At 43.0% G+C, this 18,050-nt stretch overlaps 1 protein-coding gene across 3 annotated transcripts in view; it reads left to right on the top strand.

Moving 5' to 3' along the window:
• Window positions 1–18,050, top strand: part of flnba (filamin B a) — a 62,865-nt gene that overhangs the window by 13,790 nt on the left and 31,025 nt on the right. For all 3 annotated transcript variants that reach the window (XR_013790727.1, XM_079509168.1, XM_079509167.1), the window contains exons 2-22: window positions 2,847–2,956; window positions 3,124–3,259; window positions 3,538–3,635; window positions 4,113–4,260; window positions 5,930–6,048; window positions 6,280–6,354; window positions 7,739–7,901; window positions 8,100–8,300; window positions 9,387–9,524; window positions 9,677–9,803; window positions 9,930–10,066; window positions 10,715–10,908; window positions 11,000–11,113; window positions 11,414–11,557; window positions 15,071–15,194; window positions 16,473–16,633; window positions 16,729–16,819; window positions 16,978–17,147; window positions 17,233–17,350; window positions 17,435–17,514; window positions 17,623–17,808. Coding sequence is in view for 2 of the 3 variants with exons in the window: in XM_079509168.1 (XP_079365294.1) it covers window positions 2,847–2,956; window positions 3,124–3,259; window positions 3,538–3,635; window positions 4,113–4,260; window positions 5,930–6,048; window positions 6,280–6,354; window positions 7,739–7,901; window positions 8,100–8,300; window positions 9,387–9,524; window positions 9,677–9,803; window positions 9,930–10,066; window positions 10,715–10,908; window positions 11,000–11,113; window positions 11,414–11,557; window positions 15,071–15,194; window positions 16,473–16,633; window positions 16,729–16,819; window positions 16,978–17,147; window positions 17,233–17,350; window positions 17,435–17,514; window positions 17,623–17,808 (2,834 nt within the window). In the remaining variant the exon portion in view is untranslated. The remainder of the gene's footprint in view (window positions 1–2,846; window positions 2,957–3,123; window positions 3,260–3,537; window positions 3,636–4,112; window positions 4,261–5,929; window positions 6,049–6,279; window positions 6,355–7,738; window positions 7,902–8,099; window positions 8,301–9,386; window positions 9,525–9,676; window positions 9,804–9,929; window positions 10,067–10,714; window positions 10,909–10,999; window positions 11,114–11,413; window positions 11,558–15,070; window positions 15,195–16,472; window positions 16,634–16,728; window positions 16,820–16,977; window positions 17,148–17,232; window positions 17,351–17,434; window positions 17,515–17,622; window positions 17,809–18,050) is intronic.

The raw sequence follows: 18,050 nt of genomic DNA, 5'->3' as shown, positions 1-18,050 counted from the left end.
AAGCTAACAACAGTGACATTACCCAGAAATACAAAAAAATAAAGGGAGAGAAAGAAAATACTTGATCTCTCAACGTAATCTACCCTCGTTCCACCTTTTGGGGTCTTTGTTGGCGGGCTGGGGGGGGGGGGGGGGGGGTTAAACACACATGGGTGTGGAATCTGTTCCTTTCTCCTTGGACTTTGTCGGAGCACGCCCAGAAGGAGGGTTTAGGATCTCTAGGGTGTCTCCTATTGGCCCCATGTCAGGGCAATCAATCAACCAGATGGATATAATTGGTGACTCAAAGGCCAGATGCGTGTGTGCGTGTGTGCGTGCGCGTGTGTGTGTCAGGGGTTAAAATGCTGTTTTATGTGAATACCAGGTTGGGCCCTTACGACCACCCACATTCATATCTGCTGCTGCCAGCACAAGACACTGACTCTACCTTTTTAGTTTTATTTCATTAGCTATTCATTATAGGACAAAGTATGAGTTAGGCGTTACTCTCACTACATGCCTGTCTACTCGTCGTCCCTGCTGACCACAACATATCCTGACTGTCTATCACCACTCTGAATGTGATGCTGACCATATGCATGTTCGTCCATGTGCGTGCAACTTGCTCATCAATCATTGGCGATAGCGAACTTTTAAAACACTTCTCCTGTGTTGTAGGGGTGCTGTAGAACAACAATGCTGGTGTACTAACAAATCTTGCCGAATAGCTCAGATTACATAGATTATCCAGATTCTCTTCATTTTTTGAGCCAGAAGGCAAAGCTCTCAATCTGCCGGTCAATATTTGACCCTGCTCTCTGGTATGGTCATGACCGAAAGAACAGTCACTGGTCCTTCACATACCTAAAGGAGCCAGCCAGTTGAAGTGGTTTGGGCATCTAATATGGATGCTTCTGGGCATTTTCCACGCTGGAAATGCATGGACATTGTCCACGCCGTTCTAGCTGGAAAGAGACCACAAGGTAGACCAAGGTAGGTCTTTCTTTCTGTCTTTCTGTCTTTTCTTTCTTTCTGTCTGTTGTCATCTGAAGTCTGTTTTTACTCGGCTCTCGCTCCTCTCCATATTTTATCTTCTCCTCTCTCCATCATGCTGTCATCATTTGAATGTGCAGTTCTCTCCACCAGTCCACATACTGCAGGCTTTTAGACCACGTCTTTATCTGTGTGAATAACAAGCCTTATTACTAACAAATATCCCCGCAAGACACACACACACACACACACACACACACACACACACACACACACACACACACACACACACACACACACAGTATCAGGTCAGTAGTCTAAGCTGATCAGGACACACGCACACACACACGTAGAGGGTGTGAACAGAACAGCATGTCTACAGAGAACAAGGTCATCATGAGTTCAAAACAAGTCAGTGTTTTGGCTATCGCTAGCTCTGACCTTAACTAACATTTTGCAAGCACGCGCGCGCACACACACACACACACACACACACACACACACACACACACACACACACACACACACACACTGCATAAGCTCAGGGATACAGGGAAATGTACCGTTATACCTGAATGAATACATTGTGTCCATGTACTTGTATAAACATCCTGTCATTGAACCACTTGTAACAATAGAACCACTCAATGACCTTCATTCTGACACACACACACACACACACACACACACACACACACACACGTAATGACACATGCTCATTTGTGCACACACACAAAGCTGCTCAGGGGAAGGTGCAGGTGTGGCAGCAAAGTCGGTATGCTTGTGAGTGGACGTGTCACAGAGATTGATGATGATGATCAGATGAAAGAAAGAAGAGAATGAGGAAGAATGAAAGTCAAATGGAGATGGAAAACTCAGAAAATGCAACCCCTTATGCTCATAACGTTTCTACATGACTGCATGTCCCACAATGCCTTGCTGGAATGGCCGGCACTCAATGTGAGGCAGAAACATATAGGCATGCACATACTGTAGTAGGACAGAGTCAAGGATTTTTTTGAGTGGTGTAAACCACTCCTACAACTGGCTTTGTTTGTCTGTCTGTCTGTCTGTCTGTGCATGAAAAATGAGCATGGTTGCTACGGTCACCCAGTTCACCCGGGTGTGATTTCATTACGTCAGACATTACGTCAGATCAGAGCTGATCAGGCTATATAAGACCTTACACCACTCAGTTCACACGGGTGTGATTTTTTCTATTGTAGGGAGGAAGAGAGATGAAAGAAGGAGAGAAAAATTAAGAATGTGTGGAATGTTTTGTCTGCTTCAGTCAGCTACAGTAAAAGATTAGCCAAGGTTACCGTGTGTGTGTGTCATGCGCGCACACTTTTTTTTGTGTGTGCAGATCGCGCATGCATGTAATCTGTGTGTGTAGTACTGTAGTGTACTGTGTTAGGTACCTGCTGGTACAGTGAGTTGACAGACAGGGTACGTTACCTCACAGCATTGTATTGGGGTTACACGGCTGAAAACACCCTGCCAAAGTACCCTGCAAAATATTACAAATACTTCTAAAATACCTGTTCCAATAATGAAAGAACATCACAGACAGCTCTACCATACTACAAATGCATCTCTAGAATACATTTACAATGATACTACTCTACAATAGTACAACTAGTATATCTACAATACCTTTTACAATAATTAAAATTGTGCCCAATTTCCCCCCAATTATGAGCACAGAGCTTATTGTAGTTCTGTAAATTAAACTTGACATTACTTTTGGCCTTGGCTGCTGGGGCTGGTCACCAGACTGCTGGGGTAACCTGGGGCCAGAGTTTGTTTATTGCTACACACGATAGCCTACTGTACATAATGTCTGTCTGACTGACCTCTCCGTCTCTCCGTAGACTCCAAGGCAATAGTGGATGGTAACCTGAAGCTGATCCTAGGTATGATCTGGACCCTGATTCTACACTACTCTATTTCCATGCCCGTCTGGGAGGAAGAGGGGGATGAGGTACACACACACACACACACACACACACACACTGCATAACCACGTGTGCGAGACTGCGAGTAGTGCACAGTGCACACACACATGTAGAGCACTGTCAGCACACAGTGTCAGAGAATAATAATCGTTAATAATCGTTTTAAGATGATAATGAAGATGTTTGTGTTCAGGCAGAGAATAAGACACCCAAGCAGCGTCTTCTGGGCTGGATCCAAAACAAAGTCCCAGATCTCCCAATCACAAACTTCAGCAGGGACTGGAGAGACGGGAAGGCACTGGGAGCACTGGTGGACAGCTGTGCACCTGGTAGGTGTGTGTGTGTGTGTGTGTGTGTGTGTGTGTGTGTGTGTGTGTGTGTGTGTGTGTGTGTGTGTGTGTGTGTGTGTGTGCGTGTGCGTGTGCGCGTGCGTGCACACGTGCGTGCGCTGCATTGATCTAAACCGTGTTGGTTAATGTTTTGATTTGCACAACTGTTTTAATCTCTGTCTGAGCTCACATATCATACCATACCAGGAAAAGATGAGACCAATACATCCAAGGAGCTGTATTCTCTATTCACTGTGTGTGTGTGTGTGTGTGTGTAGGTCTCTGTCCAGACTGGGAGACGTGGGACACGGTGAAACCATCCAACAATGCCAGTGAAGCCATGCAGCTGGCAGACACCTGGCTAGGAATACCGCAGGTTAGAATTCTCTCTGTGCTTCTCTTCTTTTCCTTAATCTAGATGTCAATTTCCATATGTTCTCTGTGTGTCCTCAACTGAACCATTTGTTTGTCTAAGAGGTGTTTGCTACACACACACACACACACACACGCACACACGCATGCACACCCTTAATACGCTTGAATCACACCTGTACAAACATTGGATTAAAACATACTTTAACAATTAGCAAGCCATTTACAGTAGCTGAATGAGGACAAAATCTAGTCTAACAGGTTTGGTTTGACAGTAATGTCATGTAATTTTGTCTGTATGTCTGTCTAAAGTAGTCCATCTGTCCGGGTATTCTCTAATGAAACCAATATGTGTTTCTCTCTTCTTTTCTTTTTTCTTGCGGTCTACCTAATGCCTATTTTAATATCTATCCCTCTCCATCTCTCTCTCTCTCTCTGCGTGTGTGCGCGTGTGTGTGCATGTGTGTGTGCGTGTGTGCAGGTGATAGCACCAGAGGAGATAATAGACCCCAGTGTAGATGAACAGTCTGTGATGACCTACCTGTCACAGTTCCCTAAAGCCAAATTGAAACCTGGAGCTCCTCTCAAACCCAAACTCAACCCCAAGAAAGCCCGTGCATACGGACCAGGTAACACACACACACACACACACACACACACACACACACACACACACACACACACACATACACACGCACACAATGAGCCTAAGCAAAGTGCTACTTTCCTATTTTAATAAAAAAACATGGTTAATATGGGAGCATATTAAAAGAGGACATGCTCTGCGACAGCTCTGCTTGAATGGAAGTAATGGCAAACACGGTGTTACTGATGTCAAAGATGTTCTGGGAAGAAGTCGCACTGGTGTGACAACTCCATCAGTATGTACAATCAAAAACGATACAGCTCGGTTTGATTTAATCCGAAGACCACAATGAACCTTAACTCTACAAAACTGAATGGACAGTTGTTAATTTACAGGTTGTCTATTGATTTCAATGTACATGTTTTCCATTAACGTTAATGGACATGTTTTCTATTTACTGTATGTTCATAGACAAGTTTTCCATTGATAATGGACAGGTTCACAATGTGAATATGTGTGAAATGATGTTGGTCAATGGAAACAGTCTAACTGAAAAACAAACTGAGGAAATGAGTTGCAGGAATTTAAACAATAGACTGAACTAACTACAGGACCTGACACACACACCACAGGATGCATCCAGCGCACACACACACACACACACGCACAGGCACACACAGAGGCACAAAAATGTCAGGAGTCATGAGTCATGACAGACACACAAACAAGTCTGAATATGAATTAATTAATAAACCTATTAATTCTGTATGATGATGATGCAGGTTATCATCCATTTATTTTTTATTTGCACATTTAAAAACAACACATTTGAAAAAACATCATAATTTTTGGGTTGTGCAGGTTCATTTAACAACAACAATACAAAGGAATCATAAAAAGCAAACAAATGAGTTGGCAACCGAAATAATACAACAAAACGATCGTCCAATCAACTAAGTGAGATTATCACCTGGACATTCGTCAGTCTGAGCTGCAGGCCATGTTGGATAAGAAAGGCGATGATGAATATCGGGTGATAATTTGTTTTAATGAGAAAATGGTATTTGATCAACACTTTTGTTGAATTGATATATTTATATTACTGTCAACAAGGATCTGCACCGGCAGACTGCAGGCAGATAGTCCCACAGGGATTCCGTAACAGTGTGTGGAGGGAGTTGGTTAAAACACAGAAGCCTTTTACACTGTTTTTGTTTTATTTCTGCCCAGATAAATACTAGTGTCTCATCAGCCATGTATATTACTACTATTAGCTATTAGCTAACTATTAGTAGCAGTGCTTAGTGAAGGACTTTTTCAGACCTTAAAGAAAAGAAAATAGACCATTACTGCATCAAAAGTAAGCAACCAACTACTATAAAAACTAGTCAAACATTTGCCAAATTGTCAAATAATATAATACAAATAGGCAAAAATTGTGAAAATAGCCGATCTACAAGCTCACAATGCCTTACAACACAATATGCATCTGTGGAACTGAGTCAAAATGCCTCAACGTCCGTCTGTCTGTCTGTCTGTCTGTCTGTCTGTCTGTCTGTCTGTCTGTCTGTCTGTCTGTCTGTCTGTCTGTCTGTCTGTCTGTCTGTCTGTCTGTCTGTCTGTCTGTCTGTCTGTCTGTCTGTCTGTCTGTCTGTCTGTCTGTCTGTCTGTCTGTCTTGTCTGTCTGTCTGTCTGTCTGTCTGTCTGTCCAGGTATTGAGCCAGTAGGGAACCGTGTTCTGCGTCCTGCTGTGTTCACAGTGGACACCTTCAGTGCAGGACAGGGTATTGTGACTGTATACCTGGAGGACCCTGATGGCAGGAGGGAGGAGGTACGCTATATTCTCATTTGACAGGAGAGAGAGAGATGAGGGGTATTACTACAGGATGAACGCTACAGTAGATGATGTCTAACGTGTGTGTGTGTGTGTGTGTGTGTGTGTGTGTGTGTGTGTGTGTGTGTGTGTGTGTGTGTGTGTGTGTGTGTGTGTGTGTGTGTGTGTGTGTGTGTGTGTGTGTGTGTGTGTGTGTGTGTGTGTGTGTGTGTGTGTGTGTGTGTTCAGCTGAAAGCAGAGCCCAATGAGGGTAAGAAGACATACTGTGTGACGTACGTCCCTCAGGTGATGGGAAATCATAAGGTGAGACACTCATAGTGAACGGATCCTAGATCAGTGAGCCGTACAAGGATCAGATTCTATATGGGCAATATTACAATCAATCAATCAATTGTAAGCATAAGGATTAGACCCTAGAGCAGCAATTTTACAAGCAAGGATCAATGACACACAATTTACAAAGCAGCAAAATAATATTGAAAAAGACCTGAAGTTAAATCACACACTTATTACCCTATTCACATTGTATTTGCACAAACCTTTTAGAAAAAGGCATAGGCACACCTCAATACGTTAGTGGCAGGTGCGTAGGACAAAGTGTGCATTCAAAAGGGGATCTCTGAATGGCATCAAAGAAGAGGACCAGCACACTGTCAGGAACGTCATCAGGACAGACAATATTTTGTAAAGCACACACATGAGAAACTAGAAAAAGTGCCCTTCTGGGCACAGGTCTCCACCAGGAGGATAGTGTGTGTGATGTTTGGCAAAATGTTTAGGAGTAATATAATCATGTTTTGAGAAATCAAACAAACCCGTCTTGATCACATGACTATGGAGAGCATGTGTACCGATTTGCGTGAAATTTGGATAACATCTGAAGGAGTAATATTAGAAAATGTGTTTTATATATGTCGGCCTCCTGGTGGCGCTATAAAGAGCAGATGTGAAAAATTCCAGGCAAAGGTTTTTCCTTGGCCTCTAGGGAGTGTGCATACAAAGTTATCCACAAATCCGTGCAGTTGGAGGTAAAAACACTTTTCGGCCAGTTATAGCGCCACCATGAGGCTGAGTTGAAAATGTTCACGTGGCATTTCTTCCTCGGCCTAGTGGAAATGTGCGTGCGCAATTTCACGGAAATCACACCATGTGTTCATGATTTGCAGCATTTTGTTTGAAACTGAGCACTCCTGGGAACTTTGGAAGCCAATTTTAGCCAATCAGGATGGAGTCTGAGAAATCTGAAAGACCCGTTTCGTTGAATGGCTCTAGAGAGACTGTGTACCAATTTGCGTGATGTTTGGACAAAATCTGTAGGTGTACTGTCCAAAAGCTTGTTTTGCACAAAGTGGCCTCCTGGTGGCGCTATAACAGGCCGTTCCGGAAATTTTGGGGCAGAGGTTCATCGTTGGCATCCAGGGAGTGCATGTGCAAAATGTGGCATCGACCGGGTTAACGGTGCCGGAGATTAGCTGTTCACAGACGGACGGACACACGGACGGACGGACGGACGGACACACACACGGACGGACGGACGGAGTGCAAAACATACTCTCTCCCCATGCCTTCGGCCTGGTGGAGACAAATATACTGTTGTTTATTGATATTGTGGTATTGTGGTCTCTCTGATGTTTGTTGTAGTTTCCTACTGTAGCTGACTGTTGTTTGCTGTGGTTTCCTACTACAGGTGACAGTGCTGTTTGCGGGACAGCAGATTCCTAAGAGCCCGTTCGAGGTGTCCGTGGACAAAGCCCTGGGCGACCCTTCCAAGGTCACCGCCAAGGGCCCTGGAATTGAACCCACGGGCAACATTGCCAACAGACCCACCTACTTTGACATCTACACTGCAGGTTGGTGGTGTGGACTAATTACTAATGTGATGCTCTACTCCTGATTTCAGTGTCCTTGGTCAATCTTGAGTTCTGTCTTTTACAAACACAAATAAAAATTTATTATTTTATTGGTGCGCGTGTACAGTAGATGATGTTATGGTAACGATAAAAAAAGCAACAACTCTATAATACAATTCTATTGTGTTGTATGTCCAGGTGCGGGTGTAGGTGATGTTACAGTCATGATCAAGGACCCAGCAGGTCGTCAGAACACTGTGGAGGTTGTCATGGAGGATAAAGGAGACAGTGTTTACCGCTGCACCTACAGACCCATACAGTCTGGATCTCACACTGTCACTATCACCTTTGCTGGCCTGGCCATCCCCAAGAGTCCTTACACTGTCGACATAGGACCTGGTGAGTGCACGCACGCACGCACACCTGGAGAGATGAGGCAGAGGTTGGAAACGGTTATCTGTTAAAGGTCGATGTTGTCTCCAGTTTCTTGCTTCATTGTTGATCATAAACTGTAGTGCACAGACTTTATTGTTGATCATAAAACTGTATTGAACACACTTTATTGTGGATCATAAAACAGTATTGAACACCCTGTCGGAACAGCTCTAGCTGGGGGCACTGTATGGTGGGCGTGTGTGCGTACGGTATGTACTGTATGTACACACATGCATGGTTGCTCATTGTTGCTGTCCCATTTTAACCTTGTATGTCCAAAACTGTTCCTTTTGTTATCATTATTTTTAAAACGGTGAAAATACACACACTTTTATGATGAAGTTGGTCAAAAAAATAAACATCAAAAGTTGAAATATGGAGATTCGAGGTTTCTAAGCGACGGCCACGCCATGTTACTTTGTGTGCCAGTGGCTGAGTTGTTGTGTGTAGTCCTGGGAAACATGACACCATAACCATCTGGTTTGAAGTCCAAACCATAGAAGTAGAAGTACATTACAATCAACCAATAGCTAGAGATGTAGTGTTGTTTGACAACTCTGAGCTCACTGGCCAGAGAGCAGTTAGCGCGCACACACACACACACACACACACACACACACACACACACACACACACACACACACACACACACACACACACACACACACAGTCCTTCTGTTTTTGACCACTTCATAAATGCTAAGATTTCGATCAAATCCCCTTCTGATCCACCTTCTCTCTTTTTCTTTCTCTCTGTATTTAACTTTCCCTCTCTCTCTTTATCTCTCTATTTGTCCTTTCTATCCCTCCATTTTACTTATCCCTCTCTTTCCTGTTCTGCTTCTCTTCTCTTCTCTTCTCTTCTCTTCTCTTCTCTTCTCTTCTCTTCTCTTCTCTTCTCTTCTCTTCTCTTCTCTTCTCTTCTCTTCTCTTCTCTCCTCTCCTCTCCTCTCCTCTCCTCTCCTCTCCTCTCCTCTCCTCTCCTCTCCTCTCCTCTCCTCTCCTCTCCTCTCCTCTCCTCTCCTCTCCTCTCCTCTCTCTTCTCTTCAGCATGTGCACCAGGGGCGTGCAGGGCGACAGGTAGAGGTCTCCAGTCCTCTGGTGTGAGAGTGAGACAGACAGCAGACTTCAAGGTGGACACCAAGAACGCTGGCAGTGGAGAACTGAAGGTGTCTGCCAAAGGACCAAGTGAGTACACACACACACACACACACACACACACACACACACACACACACACACACACACACACACACACACACACACACACACACACACACAGTGTATATACTGTGAATACATATTTCATATTATTCTTTTTGCCCTCTCTCTCTCTTCAGAGGGTGCAGAGGAGTCAGTGAAACTGCTGTCCAGTATAGACGGTGTGTATTCATATGAATATTATCCCAACACTACTGGGAAGTACACAGTCACTATAACCTGGGGAGGACAGCACATCCCTAAGAGGTGAGATACAGAATGTTATAGTAAATGTCTGTCTGTCTGGGACTCCATGTGTCCATCTGTCCATTAGAAGATATAGAATATATAAACACAATTGCTATAGTAAACTTCTGTCTGTCTCTCTGTCAGTCCATTTGAGGTGTCTGTGGGTCCTGAGGCTGGTCCTCAGAAGATCCGTGCGTGGGGTCCAGGTCTGGAGAGAGGGACTGTGGGTAAATCAGCTGACTTCGTTGTGGAGTCCGTAGGCACCGATGTTGGAGTACTGGGTGAGTCCACTGACATCCTGCTGCTCTGATCACACCGGTCAGTCATCATAGTCTCATCAGACCGCTCGATCAGTCAGTTCTGATCAGGTCTGATTAGACCTGACGTATGATCAATCAGGTCTGTTTATGACTATATGATGATGATTATTGGTCAGCATGTTCCTCTGCTTCATCAACATTGTAAAGAGAGATGCCTATCATCCTCTACTACCTTGAATACAGGTTTATTCATATGACAAAATATCAATACAATTATATTTAAATTTTGTACAGAGGTCTGTTATTCTATTTCTCTGTTCTACTCTCATCCATTCTAATCTAATGTTCTCTATTCCAATGGTTTCAATGGCATCCGATGATCCACAGGGCTTTTGAATCTAATATACAATATACATATTCTGGGACAAAATATTTTCAAATGGGGATCCGTGGTCAAATACATTTAATTTGGGAGTCAGACAAAATATGTTTTCTTTCTGTACGTTTGGGCTCTCGTCTGGTCTTCTTCTACGCACCTGTCGCCTTTGTAGGTGTGCAAAATAGGTTTTTTTTATTTAGGGGTCCTTGACATGAAAATGTTTGAGAACCAGTGCTCTATTTCTACTCCATCTGTTCTCCATCTAACGCTCTCTGTTCTGCTGGGGGCAGGCTTTGCCATCGAGGGTCCGTCTCAGGCAAAGATTGAATGTGAGGACCAGAATGACGGGTCATGTGACGTGCGTTATTGGCCGACGGAGCCAGGAGAGTACGCTGTCCATGTGACCTGTGACGACGAGGACATAGAACTCAGTCCATTCATGGCTGCCATCTGCACCGATGACCACACCAGCAACTCTCAGATGGTCAGGAACAAGACATGGCTGCTGAATGAAATGATGTATGTTTTGTCATATTATATATTATGGTTTTTAATGCAGTGTGTGTGTGTCTCAGGTCCAGGCGTATGGGCCCGGTCTAGAGAAGACGGGATGTGTCGTCAACCAACCAGCCGAGTTCACTGTCAACGCAAAGGATGCTGGGAAAGGCCCTCTCAAAATCATTGCTCGGGTAGAAACATACACATGCACGCCGCATGTACACACACACACACACACACACACACACACACAATTCTTATACACACACTCTGGTGTGGTTAGGGCTTAAGAGTTAAATGAACACAGAAGATTTCACCGTTTACCAATTGCTACCATAGTCAGGTCTCACATTTTTCTGTCTGTCTGTCTGTCTGTCTGTCTGTCTGTCTGTCTGTCTGTCTGTCTGTCTGTCTGTCTGTCTGTCTGTCTGTCTGTCTGTCTGTCTGTCTGTCTGTCTGTCTGTCTGTCTGTCTGTCTGTCTGTCTGACAGGATGCAGATGGCTGTCCTATTGATGTGAAGGTGCGGAGTAAAGCAGACGGTGTGTCTTCATGTTCCTACACCCCCACCTCCGCCCTCAAACACACCGTGGCCATCAGCTGGTCTGGAGTCAGCGTGCCCAACAGCCCCTTCAGGGTAAGCAGCCAATCACAGCTCCCTGAGCCTTTAGTCAAAGCTGGGAATACCAAGCTCGTCCAATCACAGCTCCCTGAGCCTTTAGTCAAAACTGGGAATACCAAGCTGGTCCAATCACAAAATCCACTTAAGGCCAAAAGTACTGAGCTCCTGATCCAATCCCAGCCGAGGGTTCCAGAAGAGCGCTGTAAGACCAAATGTAAAGCTAAGAAACCTCTCATAGTGATTACCTATACTGAGGAGAGATACAGCTACTAAACACACAACATATGGCACATTCCTTTACTTATTAAAGCAAATGGGAATGTGTTTCTAGAAGGAATATCTCATTAGACAGTTATTAGAACAGCTGCTAATGTTTATTTTGGTTAATTTGCATGAAATGAGAACAAGCAAATAAATGCCTAGTTAAATTGGATGATCTGGAATCAGTGGAATGTAGTCTAAAACTTTCAGACTTTACTGAAATGTGTCTTAATAATTTCAAATCCCAGTTAAACTTTTGATGTCATGTTTATTTGCTAAAGTAGGACACAGTCAAAGCTAAGGTTTATTTTTTATTTTTTTTACCAACGATTGGTTGTATGGGCAATGGGTAAATTACTGGATTTGTACTAACTTTTAATTGTACATTGAGGTACAATGCTGTTTTTGTCTTAACATTAATTTCTTTCACTTGATCAAACAAATAACAGCTTGGATTTTAGACACTAAACAACATTGTATGTTGTGATTTCTGTTCCATGTAACTTCCTAATGTTGTTAATTCCTTCATATGTACTAACCAGATCTGTGCCATGTAACCACTGCACTCTGCTGGAACCTCACTCATTTGAACACCTGGTTAATAATGACATGTTTGTATAATAATAATAATTATATTTGAATATTTAATACCGGTATACATATTACGTCTATAATAATCATATATATATATATATATATATATATATATATATATATATAAATGACCAACTGTGTCTTTAATTTGTAAGCTGTTCAGATAAGTGAGGTCATATGGTCATCATTCACTGTTAATACTGTTTTCCGTTAACCTTCATTTCAAAACCTCATTATTACCTCATCATTTAACACATTAAGAAACCTGTCATTTTACTTTTTTTTCCATGGCTTTTTGATGAATTTCAATCACCCAAATGAAATGTAATTTTATTGAGAAACATACTGACTGTTGGTTGAGAGTAATGTTGCTGATGTTGGAACAGAACATCATTCTATTGTTAGAAGTCCAACAGAGGGCCAGATGAACGCCTCAAATGCAGCAGTCTGGAGTTATGCAAGTCTGATTATACAGAAGTGTTTATTTGACCCATTCTGTGCATTATGAATGTTATGCTAATCTTAATCTATCCTGTTAAACAGGGACTATATTTTAGAACTGGAACACTAGGCGAATGAAATTAAACTGATCCAGTACAACCAGTTTACACTGTAAGAAATGATTGATTGATGTTTTTATAACATTTTAAAATGAAAGTTTAATAACTTTAAAACATATTATATAATCACAGATATTTTAATAGATTTGTTTTATTATTTTTTGTTTTTGAGAATAAGCAGGTTATTATTTAATTTAACTTTTATTTTCCTCTTGTTTTAACCATAGTAATAATATAAACATTTTAAAAATAACTGATTACAGTATATGTTAACTACTTTCATTACCTTTTTGCTAGCTGTTTGCTAGCAGTTTACACTTATTACCATTGTCAGGACGGTTATAGAATCTCATCAAACTCTACCAACATACCTCAGATCAATGTGTAGTATGTGTCTTAGTGAGTTTTCTGACTGTCTGTGCACTGATGTCATGTTCTGTGGTGATTGATTGATTAACCCACCTGGCTTATTGGCACTAACTCTTCCCATCTGAGCCATTTGGCTATGTGTGTGTGTGTGTGTGTGTGTGTGTGTGTGTGTGTGTGTGCACGGCTGCGCGCACACATCCTTTTGCGTGCATGTCTCAGGGAGGAGCGCAGGTTCGAGGCAATACGCTTAAGGGGGTCCTCATAAACTTGTCAATTTCGCAATGTTAGTGTGAGCAACTAATAAGTACTGTTAAAGGGACATATCACCCTAAATACACCATAGTGAAGTACTGTTAAAGGGACATATCACCCTAAATACACCATAGTGAAGTACTGTTAAAGGGACATATCACCCTAAATACACCATAGTGAAGTACTGTTAAAGGGACATATCACCCTAAATACACCATAGTGAAGTACTGTTAAAGGGACATATCACCCTAAATACACCATAGTGAAGTACTGTTAAAGGGACATATCACCCTAAATACACCATAGTGAAGTACTGTTAAAGGGACATATCACCCTAAATACACCATAGTGAAGTACTGTTAAAGGGACATATCACCCTAAATACACCATAGTGAAGTACTGTTAAAGGGACATATCACCCTAAATACACCATAGTGAAGTACTGTTAAAGGGACATAAATACACCATAGTGAATTATTCACACACATTATACATTTCATCCTCACTTCCAACATTTCTCATAGGTATCATTTAAAAAATGTTGGAAGTGAGCCATGTCACTGTGGTTCAAAACATGAATCTGTCATCGCTGACACATGCACACTTGCGCACGCACGCGCACGTGCGTGCACACACACACACACACACACACACACACACACACACACACACACGCCTACGTTACCCTGCTTTTGTCATAATCAGATTTTTACAGAAATATAAAATGATTTTACAGCAACATGTGTGATTTAAAAAAAATAAAGAAAATCTGTTACATTTTTCAAATTAATTGGATTTTTTTATCACATAATCCTGGAACTTTTAATTAGTGAAACCAATAAATAGAGATGTATTTAAATGGATTTGTATACTGTGTTGTTCATTGTGTCGTTTAAAAGGTTTTTACGTTTTATTGTTTTATTGTTTTGATTTCAGTCTGAGGTTAATTTAGTTTCATTTTATCAGACCTCACATACAGTGTAAGTAACATGGTAACTGCGCTGATACACATGGTCCAGAGACAATGACCTCACATAGTGTAAGTAACAGAAACACATGAGACAACAAACAGCTGCACAGGATATACAGTAGGACCCCAAGGCAATTAGGACTATTTTGGTGTAATTCTTTCAGACAAAGAGTTTGACTATACTCGTACTGTTATTTCTGTCTAATAATATATTCAATCAATCAAAACACATACAGTACAGTGTAAATTGGCATTGAAAGACTCCATGGACAGACACTATCAGTCAGCTAAAGGTAGACTGTTCTAATGTATTTTATATGTATTTTTACATGAAAAAAAAAACTCTTCATAGTGCTATCTTTGTTGGTGTAGTTAAATGGTGGCCCTTCTGACAACACTTATATTTCTATCATACTCATGTAATATTTAAGCAGTGCAGTGCAGCCACTGCCAGTTGCTCTTAGTTGTAATGAATGGAATAGGACTTGTGTGTTGAACATTGTGTTGCGTGTTTTGTTGAAGGTGACCGTTGGGAAGGGCAGTCATCCTGGCCAGGTCAAGGTGTTTGGACCGGGAGTGGAGAGAACGGGTCTGAAAGCCAACGAACCAACACACTTCACTGTCGATTGTAGTGGAGCCGGAGATGGTAGGAACACGCACACACGCACGCACGCACGCACGCACGCACACTGTACATGAACACAAATGTACAAACATGCATGAGCACGGGAAAAAGCATACATGTACATCCACAGACACACATCAAGAGTGCACACACAACCTTAGAATCACACATACACACTTGCGCACACACGTGCACGCCGGCACGCACACAGTAAGTTGGCACTTGTATCCGGTATAAAATCTTGGCACATATTCCTTTTGTGTCTGTTTCACACACGCACACACACACACACAAACACACAAACCAGAAACAGACACACAGAAACTTGGCATGTCTTATGTATAAACTCAGCACATATATAATAATCTCTCTCTCTCGCTTGCTCGCTCACACACGCACATGCGCATATGCACACACACACACACACATACACGTACACACACACATACACACACACACACACACACACACACACACACACACATGTGTAAACGCGCACACCTTGCCTGGTATGCGTATGGAGAGTGTGTTGCTCAACACAGGAAGGCAGTTCATCAGTGATACATTTCCTCACAGGATTTTTCTACCTTGACATCATAAGGACACACACACATGCACACACATGCACACACACTCACACACACACACACACACACAAACATGCACAAACAAACACGCACCTTCTTTCCATGCCTTGCTGTCTGTACAAGTACGACATTGAGAAATGTTTTATGTTGTGTACATTGCAACTTTGTCCTTCTGCTACCTTGAATAGGGCTCCCTCATAAAAGGGTTGTCCTTCTGCTACCTTGAATACTCCCTCATAAAAGGGATCTAGATCTCAATGGGATTTTCAACTGTATAAATAAAGGTTAAAAAACAACAATGAATGAAAGAAAGAATGTCATAACTGCCAGAACTACCAGCTCTTGTAGCGTGTTTTCCTTTGTTTCTGACGTTCTTTTGTTGGTTCACTCACTGTGTTTAGTTATGGCTTTCCTCTAGCACCAGTTACAGTAGCTCATAACATTAGCTTCTGTTGCCACTTGCTATGCGTTGCGGTGTTCAGAGTAGTAGTAGTTTTTATGGCGTTCAAACTATGGGTTTTATGCGTAAGTCACCCATTGGCTTAGAGGCAGCCAATCATGAAAAAGTGTCCACTACACTCTAGTCTTAGTGAAACGGACTTGAGTTACAACTGTACTCTGACTGCTTTTTTCCGTGTGTGTGTGTGTGTGTGTGTGTGTGTGTGTGTGTGTGCGCGTGTGTGCGCGTGCATGTGCATGTGTGCGCTAATAGGGGAGGTGAGTGTTGGTATTAAGTGTGATGCCAACATGGTTAGCGATAAAGAGGAAGACGTTGACTTTGACATCATCCCCAACGCCAACGACACGATCACCGTCAAATACACACCTCCTACTGCAGGGGCACTCACTGTTAAAGTACTGTTCACTGACAAGGTACATGCACACACACACACACACACGCACATGACACATATAAGAGAAAGAAGAATTTGAGGGTTAAAAACATTCTGATTCACTGCTCCTGACAGGAAGTGCCACAAAGTCCCTTCCAGGTGAAAGTTGACCCTTCCCATGATGCCTCAAAGGTCAAAGCAGATGGACCAGGACTGTCTCGCACTGGTAAGACTTTATCCACACACACACACACACGCACGCACGCGTGCGCGCGCGCACACACACACGCACACGCACACTCACACTGGGACTAATGCCTGTCAGACTGTTAGTACGTCGGACCAACGTACATGTATGTGCTCTCTCTCTCTGTTTCTCTCTAGGAATAGAGTGCGGTAAGCCAACTCATTTCACAGTATTTACTAAAGGAGCCGGTAAGGCTCCTGTGGACGTGACCTTCACAGGGGCCAACAGGGGCCCCGCAGTCAAAGACCTGGACATCATCGACAACTACGACTACTCACACACTGTCAAATACACGCCTGTACAACAGGTACATGCACACGCACACAAACACACAACCACACGCACACGCACAGTCAACTAATTAATAATAATAATACCAATACCTGTTGTAGGGAGAGATGGCTGTCGTAGTGACATATGGCGGTGACCCCATTCCTAAATGCCCCGTCACTGTTGGGGTCGCAGCACCTCTGGACCTCAGCAAGGTCTCTGTGGATGACCTGGATGGAAGTAAGTAAGATGCTGTCTGTCTGTCTGTTTGTCTCGATCACTCTGTCTGTCTGTCTTCATGTGTCTCTCTCTCTCTCTCTCCAGGAGTTGAGGTTAATCAGGAACAGAGGTTTTCGGTCGACACCAAAGGAGCAGGAGGTCAAGGTCGGCTGGAGGTTGTGATTGTGAGTGCCTTTGAACACTGTAGAGTACAACGCACGCACGCACGCAGGCTTGTTCACTCACTCACTCACTCACACTGTGTGTGTGTGTGTGTGTGTGTGTGTGTGTAGCTGAGTCCTAGCCGTGGCCCTGTGAGCTATGTGGTGGAACCCCAGCCTGGCAGAGCAGAGTGCAGCGTGGTGCGTTACTCTCCTACAGAGGAGGGTCCGCATGCTGTGAACGTGTCCTACGACGGTCACCCTGTGCCGGGCAGCCCGTTCACCGTAGAGGCCCAGCTCCCTCCAGACCCCAGCAAGGTAGGACCTTTAGGGCACTGGTTTGAGAACCACTGCTTTAGGGCATGTCATTATAGGTGAAAATGTTCACGAATTGTCACCCCATGACTTGAAGAGAATAGTAGTGTGAGCTTTCATTTTTTTGAATTATTATTATTTTTTTGACATTTTTATTTACGTGCTATTATATTCTTGTCTGCTCCGGATTTCAACCTGTGGTTTTTCCACTTTTTTTTGTGTTCGCTCGTTCTGTTCTACCTCTC

Source organism: Electrona antarctica, assembly GCF_951216825.1.
Source record: "Electrona antarctica genome assembly, chromosome: 9".
Taxonomy (NCBI): domain Eukaryota; kingdom Metazoa; phylum Chordata; class Actinopteri; order Myctophiformes; family Myctophidae; genus Electrona; species Electrona antarctica.
Note: the sequence above shows the minus strand (reverse complement) of the source record. Positions and strands in the feature narration are given on the sequence as shown.